Source organism: Bombus huntii, chromosome 14 (assembly GCF_024542735.1).
Source record: "Bombus huntii isolate Logan2020A chromosome 14, iyBomHunt1.1, whole genome shotgun sequence".
Taxonomy (NCBI): Eukaryota; Metazoa; Arthropoda; class Insecta; order Hymenoptera; family Apidae; genus Bombus; species Bombus huntii.
In genome coordinates, this window is record NC_066251.1 from 757,869 (window position 1) to 785,415 (window position 27,547).

At 40.9% G+C, this 27,547-nt stretch overlaps 7 protein-coding genes across 8 annotated transcripts in view; 4 read left to right on the forward strand and 3 right to left on the reverse strand.

The window, feature by feature from the left end:
* LOC126873564 (uncharacterized) overlaps positions 1 to 3,939 on the reverse strand; it is a 26,482-nt gene extending 22,543 nt beyond the window's left edge. Inside the window, exons 1-2 of one of the 2 annotated variants that reach the window (XM_050634591.1) lie at positions 3,793 to 3,939; positions 3,462 to 3,717 (exon numbers count right to left, since the gene is read on the reverse strand). The gene's annotated coding sequence lies outside the window, so the exon portion shown is untranslated. The other variant, XM_050634595.1, reaches the window with a different exon arrangement.
* On the forward strand, positions 291 to 10,470 carry LOC126873580 (zinc finger CCCH domain-containing protein 13). The gene is made up of 7 exons (XM_050634626.1): positions 291 to 427; positions 2,625 to 2,767; positions 3,840 to 4,058; positions 6,586 to 7,280; positions 7,359 to 7,558; positions 7,667 to 7,832; positions 8,046 to 10,470. The coding sequence occupies exons 1-7, from the start codon at positions 391 to 393 to the stop codon at positions 9,664 to 9,666; spliced, it is 3,081 nt and encodes a 1,026-aa protein (XP_050490583.1). The 5' UTR covers positions 291 to 390; the 3' UTR covers positions 9,667 to 10,470.
* A 698-nt stretch (positions 10,471 to 11,168) lies between these two features.
* On the reverse strand, positions 11,169 to 17,926 carry LOC126873575 (uncharacterized). The gene is made up of 3 exons (XM_050634621.1): positions 17,507 to 17,926; positions 14,560 to 14,781; positions 11,169 to 14,257 (listed from the first exon to the last, which is right to left on the reverse strand). Exons 1-3 carry the CDS (start codon positions 17,580 to 17,582, stop codon positions 14,076 to 14,078), a joined length of 480 nt encoding a protein of 159 aa, XP_050490578.1. The 5' UTR covers positions 17,583 to 17,926; the 3' UTR covers positions 11,169 to 14,075.
* A 325-nt stretch (positions 17,927 to 18,251) lies between these two features.
* Positions 18,252 to 19,892, forward strand: LOC126873559 (protein bric-a-brac 2-like). Its single transcript, XM_050634578.1, has one exon. It carries the CDS (start codon positions 18,642 to 18,644, stop codon positions 19,785 to 19,787), a length of 1,146 nt encoding a protein of 381 aa, XP_050490535.1. The 5' UTR covers positions 18,252 to 18,641; the 3' UTR covers positions 19,788 to 19,892.
* Positions 19,893 to 20,030: 138 nt separating this feature from the next.
* On the forward strand, positions 20,031 to 21,384 carry LOC126873568 (tetratricopeptide repeat protein 12-like). Its single transcript, XM_050634601.1, has 4 exons — positions 20,031 to 20,296; positions 20,355 to 20,549; positions 20,611 to 21,003; positions 21,091 to 21,384. The coding sequence occupies exons 1-4, from the start codon at positions 20,161 to 20,163 to the stop codon at positions 21,132 to 21,134; spliced, it is 768 nt and encodes a 255-aa protein (XP_050490558.1). The 5' UTR covers positions 20,031 to 20,160; the 3' UTR covers positions 21,135 to 21,384.
* Positions 20,961 to 23,704, reverse strand: LOC126873558 (UPF0415 protein C7orf25 homolog). Its single transcript, XM_050634577.1, has 4 exons — positions 22,683 to 23,704; positions 22,024 to 22,465; positions 21,378 to 21,931; positions 20,961 to 21,314 (listed from the first exon to the last, which is right to left on the reverse strand). The coding sequence occupies exons 1-4, from the start codon at positions 22,830 to 22,832 to the stop codon at positions 21,228 to 21,230; spliced, it is 1,233 nt and encodes a 410-aa protein (XP_050490534.1). The 5' UTR covers positions 22,833 to 23,704; the 3' UTR covers positions 20,961 to 21,227.
* LOC126873557 (zinc finger protein 346-like) lies at positions 23,132 to 26,811 on the forward strand. Its single transcript, XM_050634576.1, has 8 exons — positions 23,132 to 23,274; positions 24,536 to 24,979; positions 25,169 to 25,242; positions 25,374 to 25,523; positions 25,623 to 25,717; positions 25,806 to 26,107; positions 26,344 to 26,412; positions 26,482 to 26,811. Exons 1-8 carry the CDS (start codon positions 23,235 to 23,237, stop codon positions 26,634 to 26,636), a joined length of 1,329 nt encoding a protein of 442 aa, XP_050490533.1. The 5' UTR covers positions 23,132 to 23,234; the 3' UTR covers positions 26,637 to 26,811.
* Positions 26,812 to 27,547: the final 736 nt, after the last annotated feature.

Genomic DNA, 27,547 nt, shown 5'->3' on the forward strand with positions numbered 1-27,547 from the left:
CTAAGAGTGAAGTTCTCTTTGTTCTAGTAATTAACAGAAGTAGCATGCGCAGCAGTGACGACAAAGTCACACCCGGTATTACGTGATCGTGCATTTATATAACACCTACATTATCCTTGCATTATATGGTTAGCAGTGGTGACAGCACAGAGAAAGTTCCTAACCGTTCCCATATGCTCAAGTGCCTGTACCGGTCTACGGTCGACGCCAGAACTACGTCTCGATTATGCTTTATACAACTCGATATCGAACTTTGGCAATCCACGTCCACCTCCGTGTCAATTTTTAATACGATCGTAGCTACGATATTGCGTCAATGCCGAAACGCTCTTACGAAATTCTTGCATCGAATTAATTAGAAATATTTCTGCCTGTTACAGTAGCGCCAACATGCGGGAGAAAAGGTGGCTTCTGCTCGCTCTGTATGGTAAGTAAAACATACGCTTCCAAGACTCGCTGCCAAACACAATGATCTCCCTGTGCCATTTAAAACATAACGCACACAATATACGCAATATCTCCGGGGTGGTTTAAATTCTCGATCGTATTTCGATGGAATCAAAAGCGCAGTTAGCGATGGTTGCGATGTGACGGAGCTTAGTATTTTTGGACTCTCCATATCCGGAGAGGAATGCCGAAGACAGCGGTCGACCTTCCATCCGAGAGTTTAGCATCCATGTTATTCAAGGTTCGTTCACACCGGCGTCCCACGTACGTATATTCATCCTTCGGTACGAATCGAGTTCGCTTCATAGAGTTTGATACGGTAGAACGATCGAATCTGTCAACTTATTTTGAAAAAGAAGATGCTACGATTCGTATTCACGACACAGATAAACCGCGTACGTGTGACGCGCGAAAGAACTTCACAGAAAGAATCCACAAAGGAAAAGAGAAACCTGTTGTGCATATCAACAAGTCCGCTTCCTTTGTCCTATCGCGACGTGCAGTGCGAACCGACGAGCTCCGAAATTCTCTATCGATCGAGGCATCGGAAAAACGAGACGAACGTATTACAAAATTTCGAGCAAGCAGCTTTCGTCGCTAGCCGACACGATCCTTTGGACGTACAAGCAATCGTCCAACGAGACATTGTTAAACGATCGCGTGTACACTTAACGCGGTTTCTGACATTTTCACTTGTTCGACGACTATTCGTTTCTCGTATCGAGCGACAGCCAGCCGAGGCCTTCGAAAACTTGTTTGAAAGCTACCGAACGATACGGTGTACCCGACGCTCGCGTCTCGATTCCTCGGGATCGCAAAAATTTTCAGCCATAGTTTTGCACGAATGTTTACCATTCTCAAACTAGTTTACGTCGCCGATCTTTCGAATAATCTCGGTTCCACCATCGATGTATCGCGCGTGATCGTGGAAAAGTTGCGATTAACTTCTTACTTCGATTCTCCTATCTTATCTTCAAACGTAAGAAACTTCGTTAACGTAACGTAACGTAAGAATTAAATGACGCGATTGGATGGAAAATGAGCGAAAGAAATTAGTATCGTCGCGCCCTTTTTTTAACGAGAATGCCATGACATTCCCATTCGAGCGGGAATCGAAAAGACAATCGTTAGTTGGCGATACGATAGAATCGGAACGAAGCAATTTGTTTAGACCGCAGCTACGGCAGTCTGTTTCGTCACGAAAATGTTTCGCCGTTACATTTCCAGCAGGGGTGTGCCCGCGCCAGCGTTTCTCACAAACGGAATGCGAGCACGTTCCCATAATTCATTTTTATGCAACGTCGCCGGTTGCTCGTTGTTATCGATTCCAGCTTGGAAAACCACGATCCCGTTACGAAGGTGCACAACCGCTGCCGGACGACGTGTTTTTCAACATCGAGGACGTTCACTCTCCGAAAAGGACCGTAAGGAGACCCTCGCACCCACGTCGATCGTACCCGTCCGATCCGCTTCGCTATCGGATACCCCTTACAAAGAGAGTATCGGCGAAAGTATCGCGTTTTTTTCCACGGGACGACGAGTTATCCTCCTGTCTGGTTCGAAAGGTTGTCGCCAATCCGCCGACCTTGAACCGGTTTGATTTAATTAGACGTAGTTGGTGCGCGAAGATTTTGCGATAATTCAAGTTCATTAACGGGATATCGTTATGGTAGCGAGAAAAAAATAAGAGACACGGCAAAGGTTTATCCTTGAACGCTCGGTCCGACGAAAATAAAATGATTAGACGTATCGTATCGTACAATCTGCTCGTAAATCAACGAAAGTCACCCACGAAAGAAACGATCGATAGACAGCCTTGATCTGCTTGAAAACAATTGCCCAACCGAACGCATTCACCTGCGCGGCGAAAATTGCAACACTTAAAACCGAGCTCTCGCTGCTCTTCTCATGCGCAGGTTTCGCAACGCCGACGCTTCTTCGTGACTTATGCAATCCGTGAATGCGTATCGGCCTTTGATTATTTACCATGTGTCTAACCGGTGTCCCATTCCAGCACGTTCCAGCGATCAAACCTGTCCCGTTGCTTTTAATAGTCACGTTTCGATCGACAACGTTTACCGCAATACGGGAAAACCGAAGGGGAAAGATCAACTACGAAGTTTCGGATAATATTTCGTCTTAACGACCAATATCGAATATTTTTTTCACAATTTCAGGAATTCTGTTGACCAACGCAGTTTCAGCCGAACGAAAGCCTACCAGGCCGAAATTCAAGATCGCGACAACTTCCACGTCGACGACCACAAGCAGCACCACCGAAGACAGCCACGTCCGCGAGAATGAAAACGAAGATACGGAGGTACGTCCTAACGAAGTAACATTCTAATCGCAGACATACAGATATAATTGCGCTCAACTTTTTTTGGCGTATCTGATCGAATCTAGATGTTGCTCGCGTAGCTCCGAGCACTGAATTTATAATGCGAAGCGTGGTTGTAGCGCGATCCTGTCGTGTTGCGCCTCGATTTACCGCTGCAGGAATAGAACGGGCAGATCGTTTATCGTCGATGATGCAAATCGCGTTGATGATGCTCGAGTCACGACAAACCACGCGTCTGTTTCTATTTTCCAATTATACATGCCAGTGTACTTGATGCAACGAAACGAAGATGCATAGAGCGAAAGATCGCGACACCGGTAGCATCGTCTACACGATACGTCTCTTTACGAGCGCTTCTCCCAAATCGTTGTAATTTACGACAATCCACCGGTTTAGATCTCTCGATTACGCCACATTCATATTAAATTAATTAACGTCTATCTAAAGCACCGTTGGGGCGCGTTCAAAGACAAGTTTACCTTCACATAGAAACGGCATCGTGACATCATCGAAAGTAGCATCGCGAGCACATCACTGACCGTTACCAAGAGCCACGGTAGAACTACGATGCATTAGATAACTACCGTCTCACAGGCTAGATACGCGCTACTACGCTCGCAAACGTGCGGACGCTTGCTTAACTTTCGACAGAATGGCAATGTTTGAAAATTACAAATAAAAAGACTCGGAAATCCTTAGAAAATTTGTATCTGTAGGCGTCTGACGTGAAAAAGGACAATCTTGTTACTCAACCAGTTGCTTATTCTCAGCTCGTTCGACCGTCAGGCTATACGTAGACACGACAAAGAAGATTCTTCCAAATCAATAGCGATATCGTGATTTTGGCAATAGTATTTACAATCAATTGACGCTTGATCGAATTGTGTATTTGATTTTAATATACTATGATATACGTATATACGTTGACTCTAGAAAAAAATAGTAAATCTTAATGATACGCACGTTTTGTTATTACAAATCGATCAACGTGTCCAGATACTTACGAGTGGTAATGTAACTGATCGAGAATGCTGTTCGTGACTTTCTTCAGACGATCACAACGGTGGCCAGCGAAACGAACGCGACGACTGGACACGTCCTCACAGGAATCCCGCAGATCGATTACATCTGGGACCCAAATCTGCCTCGTGAACTGAACGGCTACAATCTCAGCGATTATCCGTTTTACAACAGCATACCGGAGGACATCGACTTTAAATGCGATGGTCTTCACGATGGCTTTTACGCAAGCGTGCCTCACAAATGCCAGGTGAGAACTATGACTCTTCGTAATTATTCTGCTTGACGCGGTATCAATCGCTTAGCTATTCTTGGCGATGAAAATTGGTGGACTTTCTCTTTCTGTAAATAAAGTGAACATCTTGAAGGATATACACCGTCGACTCGAAGATGCCTCGAAGGTTCCAAAGGGGAACGAGCGCTCGACCGTTCGCTTATTCTCTCCGTTATTTTACGTTCACGATCATTTTGCATAATTGAGCGAACTTTGTCGTTTATCGTTTCTCGTTTCTCGGAAACCTTCTTAAAAATAACGCGAAGATTCCTACAACGGGGAAGTCGCGCATAAAACTGTAAGATCGAGGACAAGTTAATCCGCGTGTGGAAGAACGCCTGTTGCTTCTCAACTATTTCGAAATGTCGAAATTTCATCAACCATGTAACGTACACTTACTAATACGTAATACATCGTAGTAATAAAATTTTAAAAAGTTACGTGTGACGCGTAACATGTTCGCAAACATCTTCCAGGCAGATGTCCAAATACCTCTCCGAGTCGCTTTAAATCTTTGCCCACTCTCGCGAATTTACTTGACAAATACCAGAGTATTCTTTATCAGGAGGGACGCTATGAGAAAAAACACAAGTATCGAGAAACACCGTGCGTAGCGTTCTTGCGGAAATCAGTCTGTAATCGCGAAACGATCGTGAAACGTGGGACCGATCGCGTCCATTGCAAGAGTAAAAGTGGGTATCGTGATCGCTCTAGTGAAAAGGAAAGTCAGTGTCATCTGGATGAATGCCCGGGAAAGATTTTCTGACAAGGTGTATCGTCCACTCGCGCAATGAACAAACGTCAACGGTCCGTGACTGCGGTTTTCCCGTTTCTATCGATGGGACGAGCACCGACCGCGAACGAAAGAGATCACATTTTGATGGCGAGAACCATCCTTCTTATCCATCAGGTCTAACTAGTTCCTGCCACGACGCAAGTCTATCCTTTTCGTAATATGTTTTATGAACACAAAACAAAACGATCAACCTTATGGCAAATAGAGAAAAGAAAATTCGTGATCCAATATCGAATAGAACAAAGAACTGATCGATTCGAAAATCGTCAAACGTTTCGAGCATTCTAAAATCGATCGTCCATTTACGTTCAAAGCAACGGAACCGAAACTGCGAGTTTCTAAATAATCGAGAAATAAACGAAACGAATTTAGCGGACGATTTAATACTTGAAAATAAAACGCAAATTTTACACCTCGACGTAGCACGCGTAGGAGAATGCTGGTTGGAAAAGCGAGAAAGACGAGGTTGTGGCGGAAAAAACACGAAGAAGAGAGGAGACTTTCGCGGTCCGATACACTTCCCGTCCCTGACCGTTTCGAGATTCACGCGCGGCGATCTTGCGATTGTGAAAGCGATTGCAAAGTACCCCTTTCCGACGTTCCTTATCGATTGTTTAGCCCCAGCTACCGAACGAATGGGCCTATTGTCATGCAAATGTTCGCAGATTCGCCTCGCTCAGCCCTCCGTGAAGCAACGATGCCGAGGCAAAACAGGATATCATACAGAAACAAGTAAAAGAAAAATTCTTCCGAAGCAAAGCGGATCGATCTGATAGAACGTTACACGATTAGACGCGTGTTTCGCTTCATCCAACTTATTATCGCTAAAATGGTTTTACGATACCGTTCGCGATCGAGTTGGCCGTACGTTTGACATTTAGCAGCTGGAAGTTGAGCAATAATGGCGATCCATCATCGCGAAATCGCTCGACTAACCCGGTTCGAGATGCTTGGAAACAACAGCAGAGTTTCGAGTAATTTTAAACCGAGCGCGTTCTTGTCATGCAGATACGCAACGAGTTACTTCCTGCAATTTAGAACAGGGGACTCTGACTTTCCAATAAAATTACCAAAGCATAGAGAAACTACAGGCTGTTGGAGACTAGCGAGCGCGCACGCGAAAAGATTCGATTAAAAATTGGGATAAACGAGAAAAAATTGGGGAATAACGATTGGCCAATGAAGGAAGTAGACGAGGATCCCCGTCCGTCGTTCAAGACGGTGAAAAAATGAACGAGACAGCGTGTCGAAGAAACAAAGTCGAACGAAGAAGTTGTTGTACGAAGCAACCTGGACGTGCTCTGAATGATTCTAGATAATACCTTTAGATAATCCGACCAGACGGTCGTAGATACTTTTACAGAGACAAGCCGCCTATATGTGTAACACCACCAGACGCGCTTGTGGTAATTACTCGAGCACACGTAGTCACGGTGTGAAAGCTACGATACCTTCTAGCAACGACGAGCGTCCGTGTTCGGTGAAAAGTATGTTACCAGTGTCGAAGATCGTTTCCTAAAAAAAAAAGTGATCAAAATGTTCCCGACGAGATAGATACTCCTTGAAGAAGAAAAAAAAGCGCTCCTACTTTCACGAATTCCGAACTTTCAAAGCTTCTTCATTTTTGATTTCGACATATCTGTAATTTCATCGTGATCTGTTTGTTTTCATGGTAAATCTAATAATTCGCGTTTCTTCTTTTTCAAGGTGTACCACCACTGCCTTTTCGGAACGAGATACGACTTCCTGTGCGCGAATTTCACGGCGTTCGACCAAAAGACCTTCATCTGTCACTTCGTCTCCGAAGTCGACTGCGCCAATTCGAAGAAATACTGGCACAGGAACGATGCCCTTTACAAGGCCACTACAACGTCCACAACATCCACGTCGACGACAACTACCGTGGCACCGGTAACAGCCGCCGCAGGACGTCAGCTACCGAGGGACAGAGATCTTCCAAGAAGAAGAAGACCCTTCAGAAGACGGCCAGCGTACGATTACTACGACGAAGAATATTACGACGACGATTATAGTCGTCCACGTGGCTACAGCAGAGACGACTACGACTACGACGATCGAAAGTACAGAAGAGACAGAGATCGTGACTTCAGAGATCGGGATCGTGACTTCCGAGACAGAGACGTTCCAAGGTCTCGGGAAGGAATCCCCAGGGACGACAGAGATCGTGACGCGAGCGCCAGGGATCGGTATCCGCCTAGAAACAACAGAAGAGACCCTACTAGGGCGAGAGATCCTCTCGAGGAAGATACAAGAGTCAGATCTAGAGATCCCGATCAAGGATCAAGGTCCGCGTCTAGAGAACTCGACGACACGGAATTGGACGATCGACGAACCGAGTCGAGGCTTAGAGACACCGACGATCGTCGGTACTCCGATAAAAGGTAATTCCTTCGTGAACAGAAATGCGAATGTTTTACCGTTTGATAGTTCGACGACGAATTAAGCAAATTCTTTCGTAGGTATAGAGACGATTACGACGATAAAGAAGCTGGTTCTCCGCCTTCAGGCGCGACTGGAAACTCGGATGGCTTGGTAAAGCCTGCAGCACCTGCAACATCGGTCTACGCAAGACCGAGAACTCCTCCGAAAATTCGAAGACCCGTGCCGCTTTCCGAACAGGACAGATACGCGTACAAAGCTACAGCTGTTCAATCGACCGGTAGATTTCTTGTGCCGACGATGTTTAAACGATTCGTCGTATATGTCGATTAATTTAGATTAAATAGGATACAAGATTTTAAACGCGCGCAATCCACGCTCTTTGCAGAAGAACCTCGAAGAAGACCGGTGGACGTCGCAGATGATGACTATTACGAAGACGAGTTAGAAGATGTGAGGCCGGTTCGAAGACCACTGAGAAGGAGACCAGCTTATAGAGACAGGGATCGAGACTTCTATGACACCATAGAAAGGGATAGGGGCCGACCCTACAGGTAAGGTAACGTACGTACACAACACTGATACAATTATCTGTATATTCGTCTGTGGTAACTAATCGATCGCAACACATTATCTAACGATACCGTAACATGCGTAATGCGCGAAGTAACATACGTGCCTAACACAGCAACATCATCGAACGTACATTCATATAAAAGATACAGTTACTTCGGGTTAAAGAAAATTAACAAAATTTCTAATTTCAGAACTCGATATCGGGACGACGAAGACGACCTGCGATCGAGAAAACACTCGGATCGCTCGAGAGATCGCTACTACGATCGAGATAGGGATCGGGGTGTAGAACGTGGAAGGGATCGATCCCTCGATCGTGGAAAGGATCGTAACGCGGAGAGACCACCGGATCGTGATCGAGGAAGAATGCAAGACACGGACAAGCCAGAAAGACCGCATCGACCTCAAGATAAAGAACGCGAGCCAGATCGTTCTAGGACGGGTTCAAGATCCAAGGATTTACAAGAAACTACAGACTCGGCCAGAAGAGGCAATGGTTACGATCGCACGGAAAGGACCACTACCACTACGACGACTACCACGTGTTTGCCCGAACAGCTCGTTCATAAAGCAGAATCAATTTCGAAAGAACCCACGAACGATAGACAAGCTTTTGCCGAAAAACAAGCAAAATCTGCGCAGACTCAAACAACGCGAACGCCGATCGAGGATGGAGAATCGTATCGAACGAATCAGCAGTCGGATTACCAAGAACGAGATCAGGACGAAAAGCGTGATCGTGGCCATTATCATACCGCGTCGTTGGAGGAATACTCGCAAGATTATTACGACGAACCGGAAGATCCACCCGCTCCACCACCAAGAACCACGGTTCGCATCGTTAAACGACCCTTCTTACCATCTAGAGGCGGGAACCCTAATCCAAGAGGCTTGTCTCCGGTCGGTGTGAAAGCTACCACGTCTAAGAAGGAAGAGGACAGACCGACTGAAAGGACAAACGTTCAGGAGAGAGGAAAAAATTATTACGTGCATGAGGCAACGCAGGACAATCTCGAGGAATCTAATCAAGAGCCTAAAACGCAACAAGAGGAGAACGAAAATCACGATACGTACAGGAACGTTCAAACAGAGAGTCAGCATGGATATAACGACGAATATGATACATCTATAGCGAGACCTGCGATTAGAAGGCCGACTGAGAGACAAAGGGAAGAAGAACAACAAAAGACTATAAGCGATGCGTTTGTTCGGACATCCAAGCAGGAACAAATAGAAAATGAACAGAACTTTGGAGGACTAGCCAAATGGCCCACCGAGGAATTTTCCAATCAGCAGAGTAACGAAGGAAACGTGCAGATCTCGGGTTCGTTCCGTAACAAGGGCCGATTAACCGTAACCGAAAACTCAAACGTTTACGGGTCTACCTTTAAAAACGACGAAGCTGAGGAGCAACCAACAGGACCTCAGAGTTACAGAGTGAAACAAAGGCTGAACGAGGTGACGCATCGTTTGCAGGATATCCCGGAAAGCGAGTACGACGTCACTTTGAACGACGCATTAACGCCTACGCTGAATCAGGAGGCAAACTTGCCCAGTGGATTCGTTCTACCTCTTCACCGACAACTAGGAAGAGACGCGGTTCTACAATCATCCGAGAATAATTACAAAGTTTCCAGGCCCGTGAATCAACAGCAGCAGAAGCCATTCGTTTCTAATTCACAATTTTTGCCAGCAGTTAGCAACAACGACAGACTGAGAACCGTATATTACAGAACGCCCGAAACGATTCAGATCGGTGGAGCGCAATATAGGCCGCAAAGAGGATCATGGCACGATTACACCGGCTACTGAAACAAATACTAACGACGAAGAAATCTTGACAGAAAGCTTTGGAACGTTAGGAAATCGGTCGATTCGGGCACGTTTCGTCGATCGAACGTTTCAAGGAACAATCTTTTACAGAAGCTAACTTCCTTTCAGAATAAAGGAATTTATTAGACCCTTGGTCGTGTGGTCAAACTTTTCGATGTCTTTCATAGGAGGGGATAGGAAAGCGGATGGTTTTCGTGTATTAGATCTTGAAAGTAGAGAACGAATATCCGAATAATCAAACTACTACGCAGAGAGGCGAGCAAATATCGAGCACAGTTAAAGCAAATCATCACGAATCCAGAAATTAATGACCTTTTATTCGACCGAATGATCGAAAAACTATCACTGTCCAAAATAGCTTTTAGCATTAGTATCGACGACGTTAAATTCATTCTTCCCTGTAGTAGTTTTTCAAAAACTATGTTTTAAATATTAGCCACTTATTAACTAGCTTAACTTATTAGCTGTTCAACTATTTTTATTTTATTAACTGTCACAGTATAAATCTCTGATCGAAGATGTAAATTACAACGGTTTCTACTTTCGGCTAATCTTGTAAATATGCGCACGATTATTCACTATTCCTTCGGATTAAATTATTACTCCCAGTGCGATGATACGCGTGTAAACAGTTTTCTACGAAAGCACATTCGTCGTCTCGATTTTCTTTTCGACAATAGTAGCAAGTAAGTTTTCTCGAGTATGCATTTTATCTTTAATGTAATGTAAATTATACCAGTCTTGACGTACGATATTAAAGAGTGACAAAACGTATAAATCTAATTCGTATTCCAACATGAACTTCGTTGCGGCCCGAATTTCCTTCCCTCTTCAACATCTATATTTAAAATATTAATATATTAAAGAGTGACAAAACGTATGAATCTAATTCGTATCCCAACATGAACTTTATTGCGAACTGAATTTTCTTATTTCTTCAACGTCTGCACTCCTCTCTGCGCGGTCAAGCTCCTTTCTTCTTTCTTCCTTCTTCTAGTTGACGTTTGCTATAAAAATATTCAGATTGATTAACCTCGAACACTGCATATAACGACGCGACTATTAAAATTAATTATTAAATCGACCGACAGTGTGCATATATAAATGTTACTATTTTATATTAAATGTAGTTCTTACTAATTTAAAAAAAATTTTTTAACTAATTTTAAAAAGATATATGCAGTGAACGAAGGTTGATCTCGTAGCCATTAGCTCGATATTACGTACGTACAATACAGGTATTATATCGTACAATACAGGTATTATATCGTAAGTAATATCGATTGCCCAGGTCTCACCACGGGGAGGTTGCTACGAATGGAAACCCACAAAAATAAGATCATCTTCTATCTTAAAGAGATCAAAATTCTATTCATTGTCGCATAACTTATGTAAAGATTAAATTATACGAGAATGAACAACGGTACGTATTAACTAAACAGGTTGATTAAGAGGAGCGTAAAATAATCAATGGTAGAGCGTTTGAGTGTTATTTTCTTTATTTTCTATTTTATATTTATCGATGTTGAATATTTACAAATCCTTCATTGTGGTCATTGATGACTTAATTCTGATGACACGTTTCGTAAGCATTTATTAGAAATAGACAGATTCAGTGCTTTTTGTTAGATTTCTTTTAATTTTTAGATGCGCAGTTTTAGACATTTTTTGGCCACAAAATTTCTTATGAGAAAACAATGTTTCATTGTCGGGGAAACTATCAAATTTCTTGTTAATATTTTGCATTTAAAGCAGTTATGCGATATGTACGTACAACGTCAAGGAACTCGAAAATACAGTATGTTCCTGCAATCGAGCTAGTATTATTCTTAACAAATTGTGCCACGAGAACGTTAATCAATCGATAATAAATGTTTCATCAAGGATAACGTAAAATACATCACAGAGTAAAATTTACAACTCAACAGAGCCACGTACACACAAACCAAGTCATCCCTGTAAATACGAAAGGATGAATTAAATCTATAGAATAACATTCTCTCTTCCATCTCGCTGGATTCAATTTCCAACTACCGCAACAAATTGTAATGCAAGATTGTCGATGTTTTGCGTAAACGTGGCTATTATGAAAAACGGTAACAATAATTACAGTCAGTCGAATTGTCAAACTGCATCGCTGAAGTGCATTCTAATAGACGTGTCGTTAACAAGTGAAATGAGCGGTGACGTTAATCGCATCTACGATCGTATCGCAAACTACGAGAGAATTTCCGGCGATACGTAACTAAAAACAATAATTCGCTAATACCTGTCGCACCGTTTCAATTTGTACTCGCCGACTATAAAAATATCAAATCTCGTCTCACGATGCCGAGCGGTCTAACCAATCAGAATCGATATCTCGAGCACCGCCTAATTGCTCTGATTACCTTCTAGCGCGTAGTTCTGTACATAAATGATAGAGTATAAGAATAGGTTAAATATATATATATATATATATATATATATAATATTTATATTTATGTATATCTTGATATATATATATATCTATATATAAATATATATATATATAATATATATATATAAATATATATATAAATATGCGTATAAATCCAAAATAAATGCAAATGTGTACGTTTCGATAATCTTTCGCAAGAGATAGAGACTCGTCCCTTTTCTTAGGAATATTCGTGTATATATATGCGATTTTCTTCAGAATTACAATTAGATTATACGCTATAGGAAAGAGACTGATTGGCTGGCAAGAATACGCACCCGCGGAATGGCGGAAAGTTATTTACAAATTTCATTATATTACAAAAACAATACCGAGCGCGATAAGAAATGCAACGTTCTTTTGGTATGAGTGTAGCAGTGTCTAAACGTCTTGCAGTTTAAAAGTTAACTCCCTTCGACTCGTAACAAAGACAAAAATCATCGACTCCTCTCGCGGTTAATCAATAACACGTTGCAGGAATATTTAAGGAGCGTACTAATCATACGTGACAGAAATGATAATTAATTAATTATATATTACATAATATATGATAATTGCGCAGTAGATGCTGCACTATACGCAACATATATTATTAATTAATTACTATTATAAAATGATACATGTACGTGTAACAAAAGGATACCTTTGCTTGCAACTGGCACGTATGTATATCGTAATTTAGATTCTGAAATGTTTATTCTTTGGTAAAGTGACATCCGTTTGAGAGTTATCCTCGAAAGAACAAGACATTCAGAGAGAACGGTAAAACTTTATCCACGCGACACGATTCAATATCCCGAATGTATCGTCAATTTCCACAAAAGTTTCAACATTGGCAAACAATAATATAAATTTATACGCAATCTTGCAAAGGAAGACAGTCTATAAAATTATCGGATCGACGTTTAATCGCGTCACATGCACAAATTTCGTTGCATGATCGAAGATACAGTTGAGAATGTAAATATGTAATTCATCCTAAATTTTGTATACAGCGAAAGATGGACCGATAGTCACCGATTTTATACAACATATCAATAACGTGTTAAAGTTTACTGACCAGCTTCTTAATGTTATCGTAAAAAATTATGCTTTCAATATGTTCTTACAAACTATCGAAACCGCAGTCAGTTATCCCGTATCCTTTATAACCATTGTATATAAACGTAGAATCGGTGATCGTGTAAGTAGCAGTATTCTTATGCAAACGTTCTGTACATATTCAATCGTTAAATAATAGAGACATAAATATCGTGCGATTATCAATAACCCTGCCAATATGGTCGGTGAAATGTCTTTTCACCTTTAGAAACGTACATACGTGTAATTACCATCTGAATGGATGTTATGTAAAAAGTCGGAGATGGATATGTTTTACACGTTCAAAGATGAAAGATTTACGTTTATCGGCATAAAACACGTCTACTTACACCAACACTCGTTTACATTTAGCCTCTTAATTCAGTTCGACGATATTTTGCTTCGCACATACCTGGTATCTAAACCTTCCCTCCATATATAGGTACACAGAGTTACACAATATTGTTCCCTAAGCGTAACAAGCTCCAAGAGAAGACGTTCATGTGCGACGTTCAATGTTCGATTCTCGAAATGTCGAATGCTCCAAGTCACGATCACGGAGGTATAAGCGGTTAAATGCATTGCCTATAGAACTCGATAGAGATCGATAGAGAAATCGATCGAAATTTCCTTGCAACTCGCCCGGAAGGACGAGGCAATTGGACATGAACCGGTACTAGATTTTTATTGCGGTTATTCGGTAAGGCGATCCACGCAGCGGTAACTCAAAGCTTGTCGCTTTAAATTATGAATTGTGTAACTGAGCGTCTCTGCGTTAAAGTTCGTGCTTTTGTTAAAAAGTTTCGCACTTTGTACACGGCACACGTATTAATTACTATTAGGTACCAGCTTACGCTATCGGTGAATCGTCATCGTCGTCGTCGTCTCTTGTGACTAGCACATTGCCGTAATGATTTGAACGACGCTGTCGAACTCGTTGGAACCACTTATATCGCTTCTCGACGAAATACAGTAACATGAGCATTAGTATGAGGAAAGTCAGTATAAACAAGCCAGCACCTATGGGACTACCTAAACAAAATTTTAAAATAATTTCATTCAGCACCATCGACATGAAAAATCGTAGCGTTTCTTAATTAAACATTTCCTTCCGCGATAACCCTCTATCTCGTGGTTACTCTATGTACGATATAACGAGTTAACGCAATCGTATTATCGATCTAGAAAAAAAATAGGGAAATTGTTTGCTCGACCGTTTACGAGATTTGCACAGAATAGTTTAGTTTGCGCCGATACCAAGCTAACTTTTTCACTACCAAGCTAAATTTTTAGGTTAGATCTTTCGCTGCCGACGTTTTTATATATATATATACCTCCTGAGTGGACTTCGATCGTTGACTGATCAATAATTACGTTGCGAAATGTAGTAACCTGGACACACTGGCCTCCGTCCGCTTCGAAACCTCTCACGCATCTGCACTGTGCTTCTTCGTTCTCCGAATTTTTAAAGCATCTTTCGTTTTCGCCACACTGATCCGTCGCTTTGTTGATGTCGCATCGTTGAAATTGGCTTGTCGCATTTTCGGCTGAAACATCTGAGTAGTCGGTAAATTATTCTCAATCAGGCAGCGCATCGAGATCAACGAGTAGCGTTACATTGTACGAGATGAGGCCCAATCAGCCGAATACAAATTGAAAGCAGGAGACATAGAAAGCTTAGCTAATTCGTCTAAGCAAAGGTTAATAGGGTGTGGATATCAGCCACGGCAGGTAAAAAATATTCCAGCCCCGCAAACATTTGTAGGATTAACGTACTTCGGCAACTTTGATCCTACGAGTACAAAATAAAATAGTTCTCGAAGATGTTGCAACGTTTTACGAATAGAATAGAAACCTTTTACGAATATACTACGTGCGTTGTATGTAAACGTTTTGATATTTCGCGCAAACACGTATTTCACAAAGATAAGAAAAGTATTTAAACGTGATCGCAAACACTTAAAGGGATCGTTTTAACGCTAATTATTTATCTATACGAACATTGATCTCCTACAAAACAAACGTTTGCATCCTCTTCTAATTTCTATATACATTCTCAGATTGGTTTTAAATACCGATTGAATCATCATAGCCATATATCGTTACAGCGATGAATGAAATTTAAGAACGTCTTTATATAACACAGATAATGTGTACATAAAGTTTCCTACGATAAATACTCAAACGTGTACTTTCATGAGCTACAGAATGCACGAACAAAGACCACGTTTTATTCTACAGTGTATCCATTTAACGAATCATTATTAATCGATTTGCATGAAATGCACGCAAAACAATGGACAGCTCGGAAGAATAAAATTTTCTTAATGATATGATCGTCTCGCTCGAATTGAACGATAACGATAACTGTCGGCAAATTCATAGTCACGAGTTCGTCATTATCGTCTTTTTCTATCGCTATCGGAGTCAGCCGACAGTAACGATCATTTTTCGCTTCGTTTGAACAAAAGACACAAAGCGCTTCCAGCGAGAGTGGTATATCATTGCGACTGTATCGACACTGCGTGAGCCGAAATTGGCTGAATCAGTTAATCGAGGCGAATTCGTTTTATCAGCTAGAATACAGAGGTTAACTACACGGAGGTTGGTTGAGTCAAGCAAATTAACGGACTTTCTTCTGATTTAAGTCGATAGTATCGCATTAATTCGATAAGGTGCCTTCTTGCAATACGCTTGTCAAAATGCAAACGAATTTCGCGAATTTCGCTGTAGGCAGTGTTAGGAATATCTGCTTGCCTTGAAACATCGCATTCAGTTTTCTGCAATTATATTTATTAATATACAGTATCGCGGAATTTTTACTTAAAATTTACAGTTCTAGAACAACGACATCTTTCGTTTGAACCTTACGTTACGTGTGTGCGCTACGAAAGGAAACGGCGGGACTCTACCAAAAAAGTATTACATAGCAACCGAAAACTATTTGCACGTACGCTCATTCTCCAACCTTTGTACCGATATAAAGATTAATGATACGAAACTTTGATATACTTGAACCTAATTAGGTTAATTAGTATATAAATACTATAAGAAATACAGTAAGACGCAAATACTTGTTACAGCCACTGCATGTTACATATGTAAATCTATCGACTATAGTTAGACTGTTAATAAGTCTGTTACTTCACTTTATATAGCACATACTGGGCCATGATAGAAACATTCTGCGTACGCGGTTGATAACCATATCTTCCGTAAAATAAATTACATGGGCGGACAATACAGGATGACTAACGGAATCGTCGCGAAATATTATTCGTTCGCAGAGCTAATTACGACCGCTAAATAAAGCGTTTGCACGTCAACTGCGCGTTAATTATTTCCCACGAAAGGGGATGCGAGACACAAAGTTACATTTTCAATTGAGCAGATTCGTGCGTGTCTTATTTATCTTGCGCTATTCGTTGATGGCGAAGAATGAAAGAAGACGACGCTGTTGCTGATACTGATACTAGCATTAGTGTTGAATAACGTTAAACGCTACGTATGGACTTGTTATAACATTGACTCATCTTCTTCGTTATAAAGTGAACGCTGTGTGCCTTGAGCGAAAAAAGCGAACAAAGGTGTAAAATATATCAGCAACTGTAATTGAACGCGATAAGCTTCGTACCTTCTGGCTAGACAATAATAAATATTGCCAACGTATATTTTCGTCCGTAGGTTCATGGAAATTCGTTGAAAGAAAAAATTGTCGGACATATAATTACGACGGGAAATACCGGCCGTTGTACATCAACTAGCGTACAACCGAAACAAATTGATTATGCGATAACGAGCGTCTGCTACGTGCTACGTTAATCATTTATCTTCCATTGGGACAGTATGTACACGGCAGTAATTGATGTTTGAAAAATTGAACACGGAATATATGCGAGCGAATCAAGCGAGAGAAACGTGTTTCAACCAGTGAAACATATCGATGTGGCGTTGAAAAACACAACACCCGCGGCGGCTCGATTTCTGGACCATAAGCACCAAGAGGAGAAGAGACACGCGGATAGTCGGAGAGCAAGGGAATTGGAGAGAAATGGAAAGAAAGAAAGAACGCGCGCGCGCTCGCGCCAGAAAGAAAGAGACCGAGTACAGGAGAGGGGTAAAGGGAGAGACGGAGAAAAAGCGGAAGAAGACTATTGTGGCCTTACAGGGGTGACCCCAATGCTTCGATTGAACGAAGCAATTTCGGCCTCGCTCGGTGCAGAGACGCTTAATTTGCTGGCAAACGCCAAATGTAAATTGTTTCAGAGAATCCATGCTTACCTGCGTAACTGGATGGCGCTAGAAAAAGCAGTGCCACGATGAGATAGCAGAAAACATTGCCTCGAACGTTTCGCATCTTGCTTTCTTTTTTTCCTTCTCGTGTTGACGCTTGCTCTTTGTATTTCTTCTCGGCCCTTCCTGATTCACGATCACATAATAATAATAATCGACAAAAATATTCAAAGTACACTCACGATCGATGCGTTTGTGCCGCTCGGGAAACCCAATGTTGAACGCACAAAACGTACACGCACGTCTTTCGGTAATGTATTCGTTTAGATAACCTAAAAACCTCAGCGCAAAAACAATCAACAAGCACGCATAAGCCGGCTCATTGCCGATCGGCCGACCGTCACCAGTTTTGACAGATAAATGCTAGGCCGCGCCGCGGAACGCGTTCAATCATCTGTTATTAAACGACCATTTGCACTTATCGAACTCAATTGGCATCGAGAATCGCAGAATGTGTTTCGATTTCGAGACATCGAGATGGCGCTATGGTACGCGCGTGTACCTCCGACTGGCGCGACAATCAAAACGAAATTTCACGCACAAGCTGTTTAAATCTATTATTTCCAACTAATCCAGCTAAAAAAGAATTATGAAACAAGTGTTACGAAAAATAACGGCGTTCCTATTTGAATCTAATCTGAATTTTCATATTTATCGATCGTATTTTAAAACAAAGTAGTAATTGATTGCTATTTCGAATCTTATTCCGGATTTGTGTAAAATGAATACTTTTAAATCGGATAACCAAGACGATGACATATTTCTCTCCTTCTATGTAACTACGACATCTGGCTAACGAAAATCGATTCCCATGCAGGTTATTTTTGAAACACGGAATCAATTTTCCTCAAAAGCATGGAATTCGTGCATTTTTAAACGTACCTATATCGTACAAAAGGTACATTTCATATATTAGGAAAATCGATCGTTACAGTTCAATATTGTAACTCTGTTTCTAATTCACGTTTGGCACGTTAAAGAATATTTTGTCTATTGCAATGCACCGCTTAAAACATAGTTGCGATGACAGCGGCACGTGTCATGGCGAGTGTGTTGTTATAAACGAAAGTCGTGTGCTGTGAATCGTACGTAAAATCGAAAGCTGTCAATTACAATATTCAAGATGAGGGAAGAGACAGTATTAAGTTTAAAGTGGCATAGTTTTCCGTCGCATTTGGCAGTTTCCCTCGATACATGTTACGAGAAGCAACAGTTTGTAGATCTTTCTTTAGTATGTAAAGACGGAACGATTTTAAAATGTCACAAAATGGTATTGGCCAACTCGAGCTCGTTCTTTCGTCGCCTGCTCGTCGCCAACGATCATCCTCATCCTATGATTATTCTTCACGATATCGAAGCGGATGATCTCAAGACTATCGTCAATTTCATGTACTGCGGTGAAATACAAGTGGTTCAAAGTGAGGTTAGAAGGCTGTTGAAATTGGCCGAAATTTTGGAAGTCACCGGACTACGGCATATTCAAACTTCCGTTTTGGTAGGAGAATCGAACAACGCGTCTCATGATACGTCCAGGAAAACGACCACGGTATCTCGCTTAAAAATCGAAGAAACGAAATGTCTACCTACCAAAACAGTACCTGATCATGATCCTAATAGTAATAAACCACAAAATAAGACGGCCAGTCAATCGACAAAGTTGCCTTCGTCTACTCATCTTCATAAAAGCAGAAATAAAATCCCGCTGGACACTACCAAAAAAAGTGAAGAGGGTAATATTAATTTATTAAGTCAACGTTTAGATACAGGGCGCTCTGGAATCAGTATTGTAGACATTAACGACATGCCAAGTACTAGTAGAGGAATTACCAACCCACCACCTCAAAAAAGAAAAGAGCCTTCTGAACCTGTCATTAGTTGGCCTCATGTTCTGTCTGCTATATCGAAGGATAAATCTTTGCCTTTGAAAAAATTATGTATTATGGACGAAGTTGAAATTACAGCTGGAAAACCACCTACGAGTAGTCAAGAGTTTCAGAGAAATGAACCTTTAGACAAAAGGAAACAAAGGACTAGTTCAGAAAGCAACAAATCTATGAAGTATGCGGTTTATATAAAAGATGAAGTAGATATATTTGAAATGGAAGAAGACACGGATATGGACCCTCTTGAAGTCGAAGAAATTGACAATGAAAATTCGGAGACACTCATGGGATCGTCCCAAATGTTTCCTGTTGTGAATGTGGAACAGACATATTATAACGCAGGGGCGCTTTCTGAATTTCCCCCAAGAAAGGGATCCAACGGTTAATAGATAAAAAAAATGTTTTAAATTATTAATATATGTTGCTTTGAAGATAACACTTAGAGACTGAATAAAACTTTTTGTGATTATAAATACTTGTTTAAAAAAGAATCTGCAAAATTTCAATATATATATATATATATAAATTAACCATAGTTCACTACTTCACTTACTTATCACTTTCTTACATGATCTTGTTCATTTTCTAATAAATCAATTGAATATAAATGTTTCATACTTATTTAACACTTGAACCACTCAGCACATAATTCATGCTACTACGTTACATGTTTCTATGGAAACCTTGTGTATCCAGTTGTCCTTGCGTTTTGGTTAGCTCGATCTTGTCCAATTATTTTTATTGAAAAGTATTTAAAGTATGGATCAGATAATAGATCATAATAAGCTCGGTGAAAAGATAGCAGAAGGTGAACAAATTATGGACAACTTAATGGTAGATAAACATGTAACTGAGGAAGAATTTCAGAACTTTATGCGTCGCGTTACCGAAGTCGGTAAGCATTATCTCCTTTTTCAATTACGAACGTAATCTTCAATTTATTAAATTTCAAGAAAAAGTTGTGAAGAAGTTGGCGTCTGCCGATCCTGAAGAACAGAAGCACGGAGAAATATTGGCCGATGAAATTTTGGGAAACCGGTTGGAAAAAGATATATGCGAGGATACCGAGTTAAAAATAAGAATTAATCGTACAGTGATTAACAAATGTTTGGTCAATGAAAATTCAACTCAGGAACAAATGTGTAGAGGTAGCAAGTAATGATCCTTGTGTTTTACATTCCCAGACTAATCGAAGGTTTCTTTATATAGAAGCGTTTATGAAAAGCGTGGAGAAAGATGCGAAAGAAAGAGCAGAGAACCGGAAAATTAGAAACGAACGAGCGGAAACGTTGAAAACAATCGGTAATGGAGCATTTAAGGAGAAGAACTACGAAAAAGCGGTAACATACTATAGTAAAGCACTCGAGCAACGAAAAGATTCGACCGTGTTATGGAATAATAGGGCTCTATCGTATATTCAGCTTGGATTATTCGAAAGAGCTTTAGCCGACTGCGAATGGGCGCTAAAAGTTAATAATACAAACTTGAAAGCCCTCTTAAATAGCGCAAAGTGTTATAAACAACTTGGAGACGAAATCAAATATAAAGAATACATTCAGTTAGCAAAAGAAAGAAATCCACACTTCAACAAATTTATTAATGGTATACTTCATATTTTTTACATTGGAAACATTTCTATTTAAAATTAACCTTTTTACTTGTAACCTTTCTTTTTCTTTTTTTTCACAGAATTTGAAGAAAGTATGGACATGCGCGTTAATTATCAAGCCTGATCTAGTAATAGCATTTGATAGTAAACAATAGAAATATTTCTTGTATAGCGTGAATATTTCTTTTGTAATAACCTAAAATGCATTTGACTGGTATCAAGATGGATCTATTTTTGTTGCATAACCTTCTTTAATCTCTGAGAGAGATCTAGGTTCATGCAGAAAGACTGTACATTCAATTCCCTGAAAAAAGTTATTACTGGAATTGTTTGAAACTATTATATTTTATAATACAAATACTTATACCTGCATACGTGCTGCTCTAACAAATCCCTCATTCGCAGATACTGTAATGCTTTTCATATCTTCGCCTGTTGCAAAAACTAATCTAGATCTATCTTTAATTTTACCACCCAAATTAAGCTTCTCCATTATTCTGCCTGTTGGTATATCCTTAACAATCTGAACTTTACTAAGTAGTTCTTTTGCCCTAAGAGTCTCTTTGGGTCCACCGATAACATCTATAATGTTCATAAAATTTTCATAAGCAGTTTGACAGACAATTAGTTTCTTTCCTTTAAACAAATCCTCTAAAATAGGTTTCACTGGACGTTCTCTCTCCATTTCTGCTTGTTGCGTGAGTAAAGGTTCCCGATAAATAAAACGATCGTATCCATTGGTCATGTTTGTCACGTACGCTAATAAAGTTGACACATCCAAGTTGAGAATATTTATTTCAGTTTTAAGGAAAGATGTATTTAACGTATCTAAATCTGAATCTATGTTCTTTTTATATTCATCCAGAGGCTCCTCGGTAGATTCTAACGAATACATCCATGTGGAAAATCTGTCCTCGCTATCTACCTCCGGAAGAATAAACCATGAATATCATTTTTTAGTTAATGGTGTGAAACATATTCATGCATGTACCGTATTAAGAAAACATTAATACCGTGTACATCTATATTTTTTACATCTTCACACTGCATTTTATCCCCTTCAACGATTATTCCCATGCGTTCCAAACGTGTAGCTAATGGAATTTCTATACCATAAGCAAAGTGGAATACGATATCGGGTGGCCTATACAAATGTGGATAGCACTTTGCGCATCGCAAGTAACTCATTGCTTGGTCAAGCACAGACTTTTGCCCGTATTCTCCATTACCCATTGAAATCATAGTGAGAGCTCTAGCATTTCTAGCAATAACTTTTATCCATGACGCACCACCGTTGCATACAATATCTACTTCTAAGCGTGACTTCTGATACTTAAAGGGTTTCATAACATTGGTAGGTTCATTAGCACAGAAGAGTCGTGCTACAATTGCGTTCAAATGAATCAAATTTGTACTCTGTAGATGTTCTTTCTTTACATTCCCTGTAGATTGTACCTTTATTGAGAATAGCATATAATTATAATCCTGATTCTTTTAACTTAAAAAGTATGTAACCACCTTGCATATTTATAATCAACGAGATTAGAAGAAACAGATACGATGAAATATTTTACAGATTGCCCGATTATAGATACGTATGATCGCTACTCAACCTCGTGAAGGAAATATATGTATACGGTGGAACTGTTATCGTAATTTCAAGGAGACATACCTTTTCTAAAAACTTAATTTCTTGTTGAATTTTTCGTATAAGTTTTTCAATCCCGTCAATCTTTCCCACAAGTTTCAGCCTGTCTATCGTGGCTTTGCCACTCTCTATTTTTTCCTCGATGCATGTTAAAAGCTCAGCCTTTTCCTCCATCCTCCCGGATTAAGCGATTTTCGACAAGTTGGCCATGAAAAATTCTATTTTCTGTGGTAATTCTAATAATTTTGGATAGTCCACGATCGACGAACGTAGTGTTAGCAGCCATCTTGCATCACAGTTCAATATCGCGTAATGTCGTCGGGTCGCTTGTCAAACTCGTCTATTAACCTCACAAACTTTTGTATTTCACCGAATAATTGACAGTCAAACATAATACATGAATCGTAATGATACCATGTTCCAGCGAATCGTGCGAAATGTAAAACTACAGACAGGAAACTAATTCGCGAGTGCAGAGCGAACGAAAACAAGGCTCCTTATCGCGCCGTAATTATCGCGCGCCGTCAAGTTTTCTCTGACAATAATAGAGAAATATCGCGGTATTTACGCTGCAAAATGTCTAGCGCGAAGATCATCGAAAATCCAGAAATACCGGGTGAGTTTCTATTTGTAGGAAAGAATTTCTCTCATTGATTCACGTTGTAGAAACATATGCCCTAGTGAATCTAGTGTACCGAAAATATGCAAACACGTAAATGTCCCGGACACGTCGATCATTGAAAATACATAAAACGTTCGTCACGTTGTCATTGTTGTATTTATGACAAGATATTTTTTATGAATGGTAGAGTGTCGCTGCAAACACAAACGTACGCCACCTAATGCAACAGCTTCTATTACAAACAACCGGATGTGACTTTTGATATGTCTGTATCAGTCAATTATCAAAACAATTATTCAAAGCATGCACGTATTGCACTCTATATCTGGCACGTGAAATAAAAAGATGCGTTGGCTGTAGAGTACTGTAGGTGTGCTTACTATCAAACTTTCATTCGGCGTTTCACTGTCGAAATCAGCTGACGGTTTAAAGTATGAAATAACGGACACATACGTGTATATATACCGATGCAACAGTGCGGCGATACATCTCTGTCGTTTTCGTAGGAAAACGCATAATTTATGAATGAAATTGAAATTTATCGACAGATCGTAATTAATTAAATATCGATACAGATGTAAATGGATTACGTTACGTGGAATGTAGTATCCGTAACAATGTATATAAACACTCTGTTACCATTTAAGCGTATGTAGCATGATACGATCGTTGGTATTTTATGAACATTGTATCGAGCGTTATTACCGCGTTATGGGTTTCGTTCCTTACGCGCGATACTAATTTTTTCATCAAATTTAACCAATACGTTACTCCCGTTATCTCGATAGCGGAAAAGTTAATCGTGGATGCCAAAGCAGATTATTCGATCGCGAGGTGTAGAGTGGATATTATAGCAGCGTGTAGTCGATAAGCGAAATACGCTCACTGCCGTTTGTAACAGCTCGGGAAATGTATCTTGCATGTTACAAATAAAAATGACCGATATTACGGGTTACGTTCGCCGACTTATTCGAAATTAGCAAAATTAGTCAGAGCATTGCGCGCGATTAAATCCGATCTTGGAGCAAATTACGTTGATACGCATCTCTTCGGGTTTTATTATTTTATTTTTACGGTATATTTTATCCGCGGATTTTTATACATGGCTCGGAGGCGCTTAAACGGCCCGGTCATTTTATTAGCGAGATAAATCTAACGGTTAACGAAAAATTCTTTGACATGCGCGTTTTATGTACCATCTACCAAAATTGCTGTGGTAATTGAATAAAATATTTTCCGTTCGTGCATGATACAGGATTAGAATGTTTTCTGCCGCCGCCTCCACCGCCTCCGCCGCCTCCGCCTCCAGTTACAACGTCGAAAAGCAACAACTTGGCAATTACGACGGAGCAACAACAACCTGTGACAACAGAATCGACGACGACCGGTTTATCGACTAACGAAACAGCGGGAAATCTAACAACGATTCAAGCAGCAACCACGTCGTTTCCAAGCCTGCCTGTGCCAACAGCGTATATCATGCATCCGGCGATGCAACCACAAACACCTGGACAGCCAACTACACCCTGGTGGGTACCGACGGATTCCGATACATCGGACCTGTATGCACGGTGGTATGACACGACCTACAAAGCGGCAGCTGCGGCAGTCGTATCGCCGACGATACAAGTTTGCAACAAGACCAAGAACAAGTATTACAAACGCAAGAACGAGTTCATCGATCCCGCGGTAGACGCAGGTAATTGTTTGCGACACGTGATAACAAGTGAAACAAATAGGATATATTTGTTTCATGGAAAAAGTTCAACCGGCCTGTAGAATACCGCATAAATCGTTATGCGCGTCAAATTATCATTGGAGAAATCCGATTGCAGATTCTTACGGTGTTTTAGCTAATTAAAGATTGATTTATGTTTCTATTTCGTAGAGAAAGTTGCAAGCGCCCAGAGGGAACTGGCAGCACTAATGAAACCGCTGAAATGCGATCTGTGCAATGCAGTTGTAAGGCTCGATTACTTTATCCGATAAAAATACACGCGCGACTCTGTTGAATATCGTGTCGTTGTTTGACTAGCACGTATTTAAGTAAATACGGCAGCGAATATAGGTTGCTTAAAAATGTACGGTTTCAGATGAACTCCGCGTTACAAGCAAAGTTACATTACGATGGAAAGCCGCATCAGAAGAAGGTGTCTATGTTTTTGAATCAGAGTGTAAAGAAACAAAAGACCGAAGACGGCCAAGTCAGTAGTACGACCACCGACTGGCAAAACTATTGTGATGTAAGCAGATGAAAAGTACATCGTCGTTGGCGGAATGGAAAATAACAGGTAAATCGCGATTGAACGCTGTTACACGAGCGAAACGTGTTTGATTTGCAGATTTGTAAGACGTGGTTCACGTCGCAAACGGATGCGACGCAACACTACGCTGGTAAAAAACATATTAGAGCAGCGAACGGCGGACGTCGTGCGAGGTACAGAGATGTATACTTGTCTCAAATTATTCTTAGAAAGATAGCTGTGTCAGCCGAGATCGTCATACCAGAGCGTTGAATTCTACAGGCCGTCGAAGAAGTCGCAAAATCAAAATCAGTACAGTCAAATAGATCCCAGCGGCCGATTCGGAATGGCTTTTCAGACGGAAGTGCAATCTACACCGGCACAGCCGGTAGTACCTGACGGTACCAATGCGGTACCTGCACCAGCAACGGCCTCCATCTACACACCGCCACCTTATCCAACGCCGTTGCGTTGCGATCTCTGCGGTGTTTCGGCAAATCGACAGGACCAATTAGAAACGCACAAACGCGGTGCCAGGCACTTGAGAATGCTCAGATTGAACGGATTGCCCGTTCCCGAGCCTGGTAACTATTTTATTTCTACACATGTATCCCGTTCGTAAGCGTTAGGACAGCACGTTCAGTTTGCACGAGCCACGATAATACATAATAACGGTAGTTAACCGAAGTAATAATTCTCGAAGATTTCGACGATATCCTAGCGATTGTTCAAGTTCGCGCACGCTTGCGTCTTAAAACTTACGAGCGGGGCAATACGTTCGTTCGTATCACGACAATGTTTATCGTATGAATGTTTTTAGCTGCCGAGAACGAGGCGACACCGGCTACTCCTGGACCTATAGATTATTCCATTTACCGAACACCATCAGGTAGGGATACCTTCTGGAACGTTTGAACGATAACCAGCCAAATCGCTGAGCAAACTGTTTCGTTTGCAGGCCAGTATTATTGTGCACCGTGCAATCTGTCGTTGAACTCCGAGAGTACGTTTGCTCAGCACGTGGAGAGCAAAAAACATAAAAATCAGTCGAACCCAAAGTCTCCGTCTAATGCCGTAGTGGTGTCGAAGAAAGCTAGATTCAAGAAGAAATAAGACCACGGGCGCATCGTGCACGTGCACGGTCGGTGCACGCTACTTCCTTGTCTGTCCATTGTTTTCACTGAAACTTTTCTCTCATTTTTCGGTTACGCAGATGTATTGTGGTTGTATCGCAAGCAACGTGCAGCGATCTGTGCCTAATAATAAGAAATAAAACTCTTGTTCGATATAGGGTCTAGCGGCGAGACTTTCGAGGAAGTCAGTAACCTCTGAGTCTTCCAACGTCACCGCGAGACTAACGAAAATTACGAATTAATGCGAAGCTAGATCCGATCGTCGCGCCACTGATGAGAAAGATAAGTCTGTTAGTCTGTTAATCGGTGTTTTAAATTAAATACCGATTAACTGTAAATTTGATTTTCAGTAAGCCGAACGGTTATTTAGACGGTAGCTCGTTAACCGTCTCGGAGGTTGCGCGACTAATCGCCCACATTTATTCAATTACGAAACCATTAGCTCGAACGCTCCCCGCCGTTCAATTCGCGAAATCGCGCGCGCTCGTACGGACGCGCGTTTGTCGCGTCCAAGTGAAATTTATGCGTCGTTCACTGCCGACCTTCCACAGAATTTATGACCGAGCGAACGAGCCATACCGTACCCTCCTCTATTAATTACCTCCTAAGACACGTATGACGGATCAACGTTTTCAGCCTGTTTTTACTGTCACTTCCCCGCGACAAATATATCTTTTGACAGCGGTGACCAAATAAAAATGTCGTTGTAAAGCATGAATCAACGTGCAAGAAACCCTGGAGCTACATTCATGATACCCAAAAATGGCAACAAGACACGTAAAAGCTGCGTCTTTTGGAAAGAAGCACGAATTAGTCGTCGCCGTTAGTAGTATCGCTAAAAGGGAGGAATTCTTCATAAAAATTTCACAGACTATCGCTTACCCAGCTCGA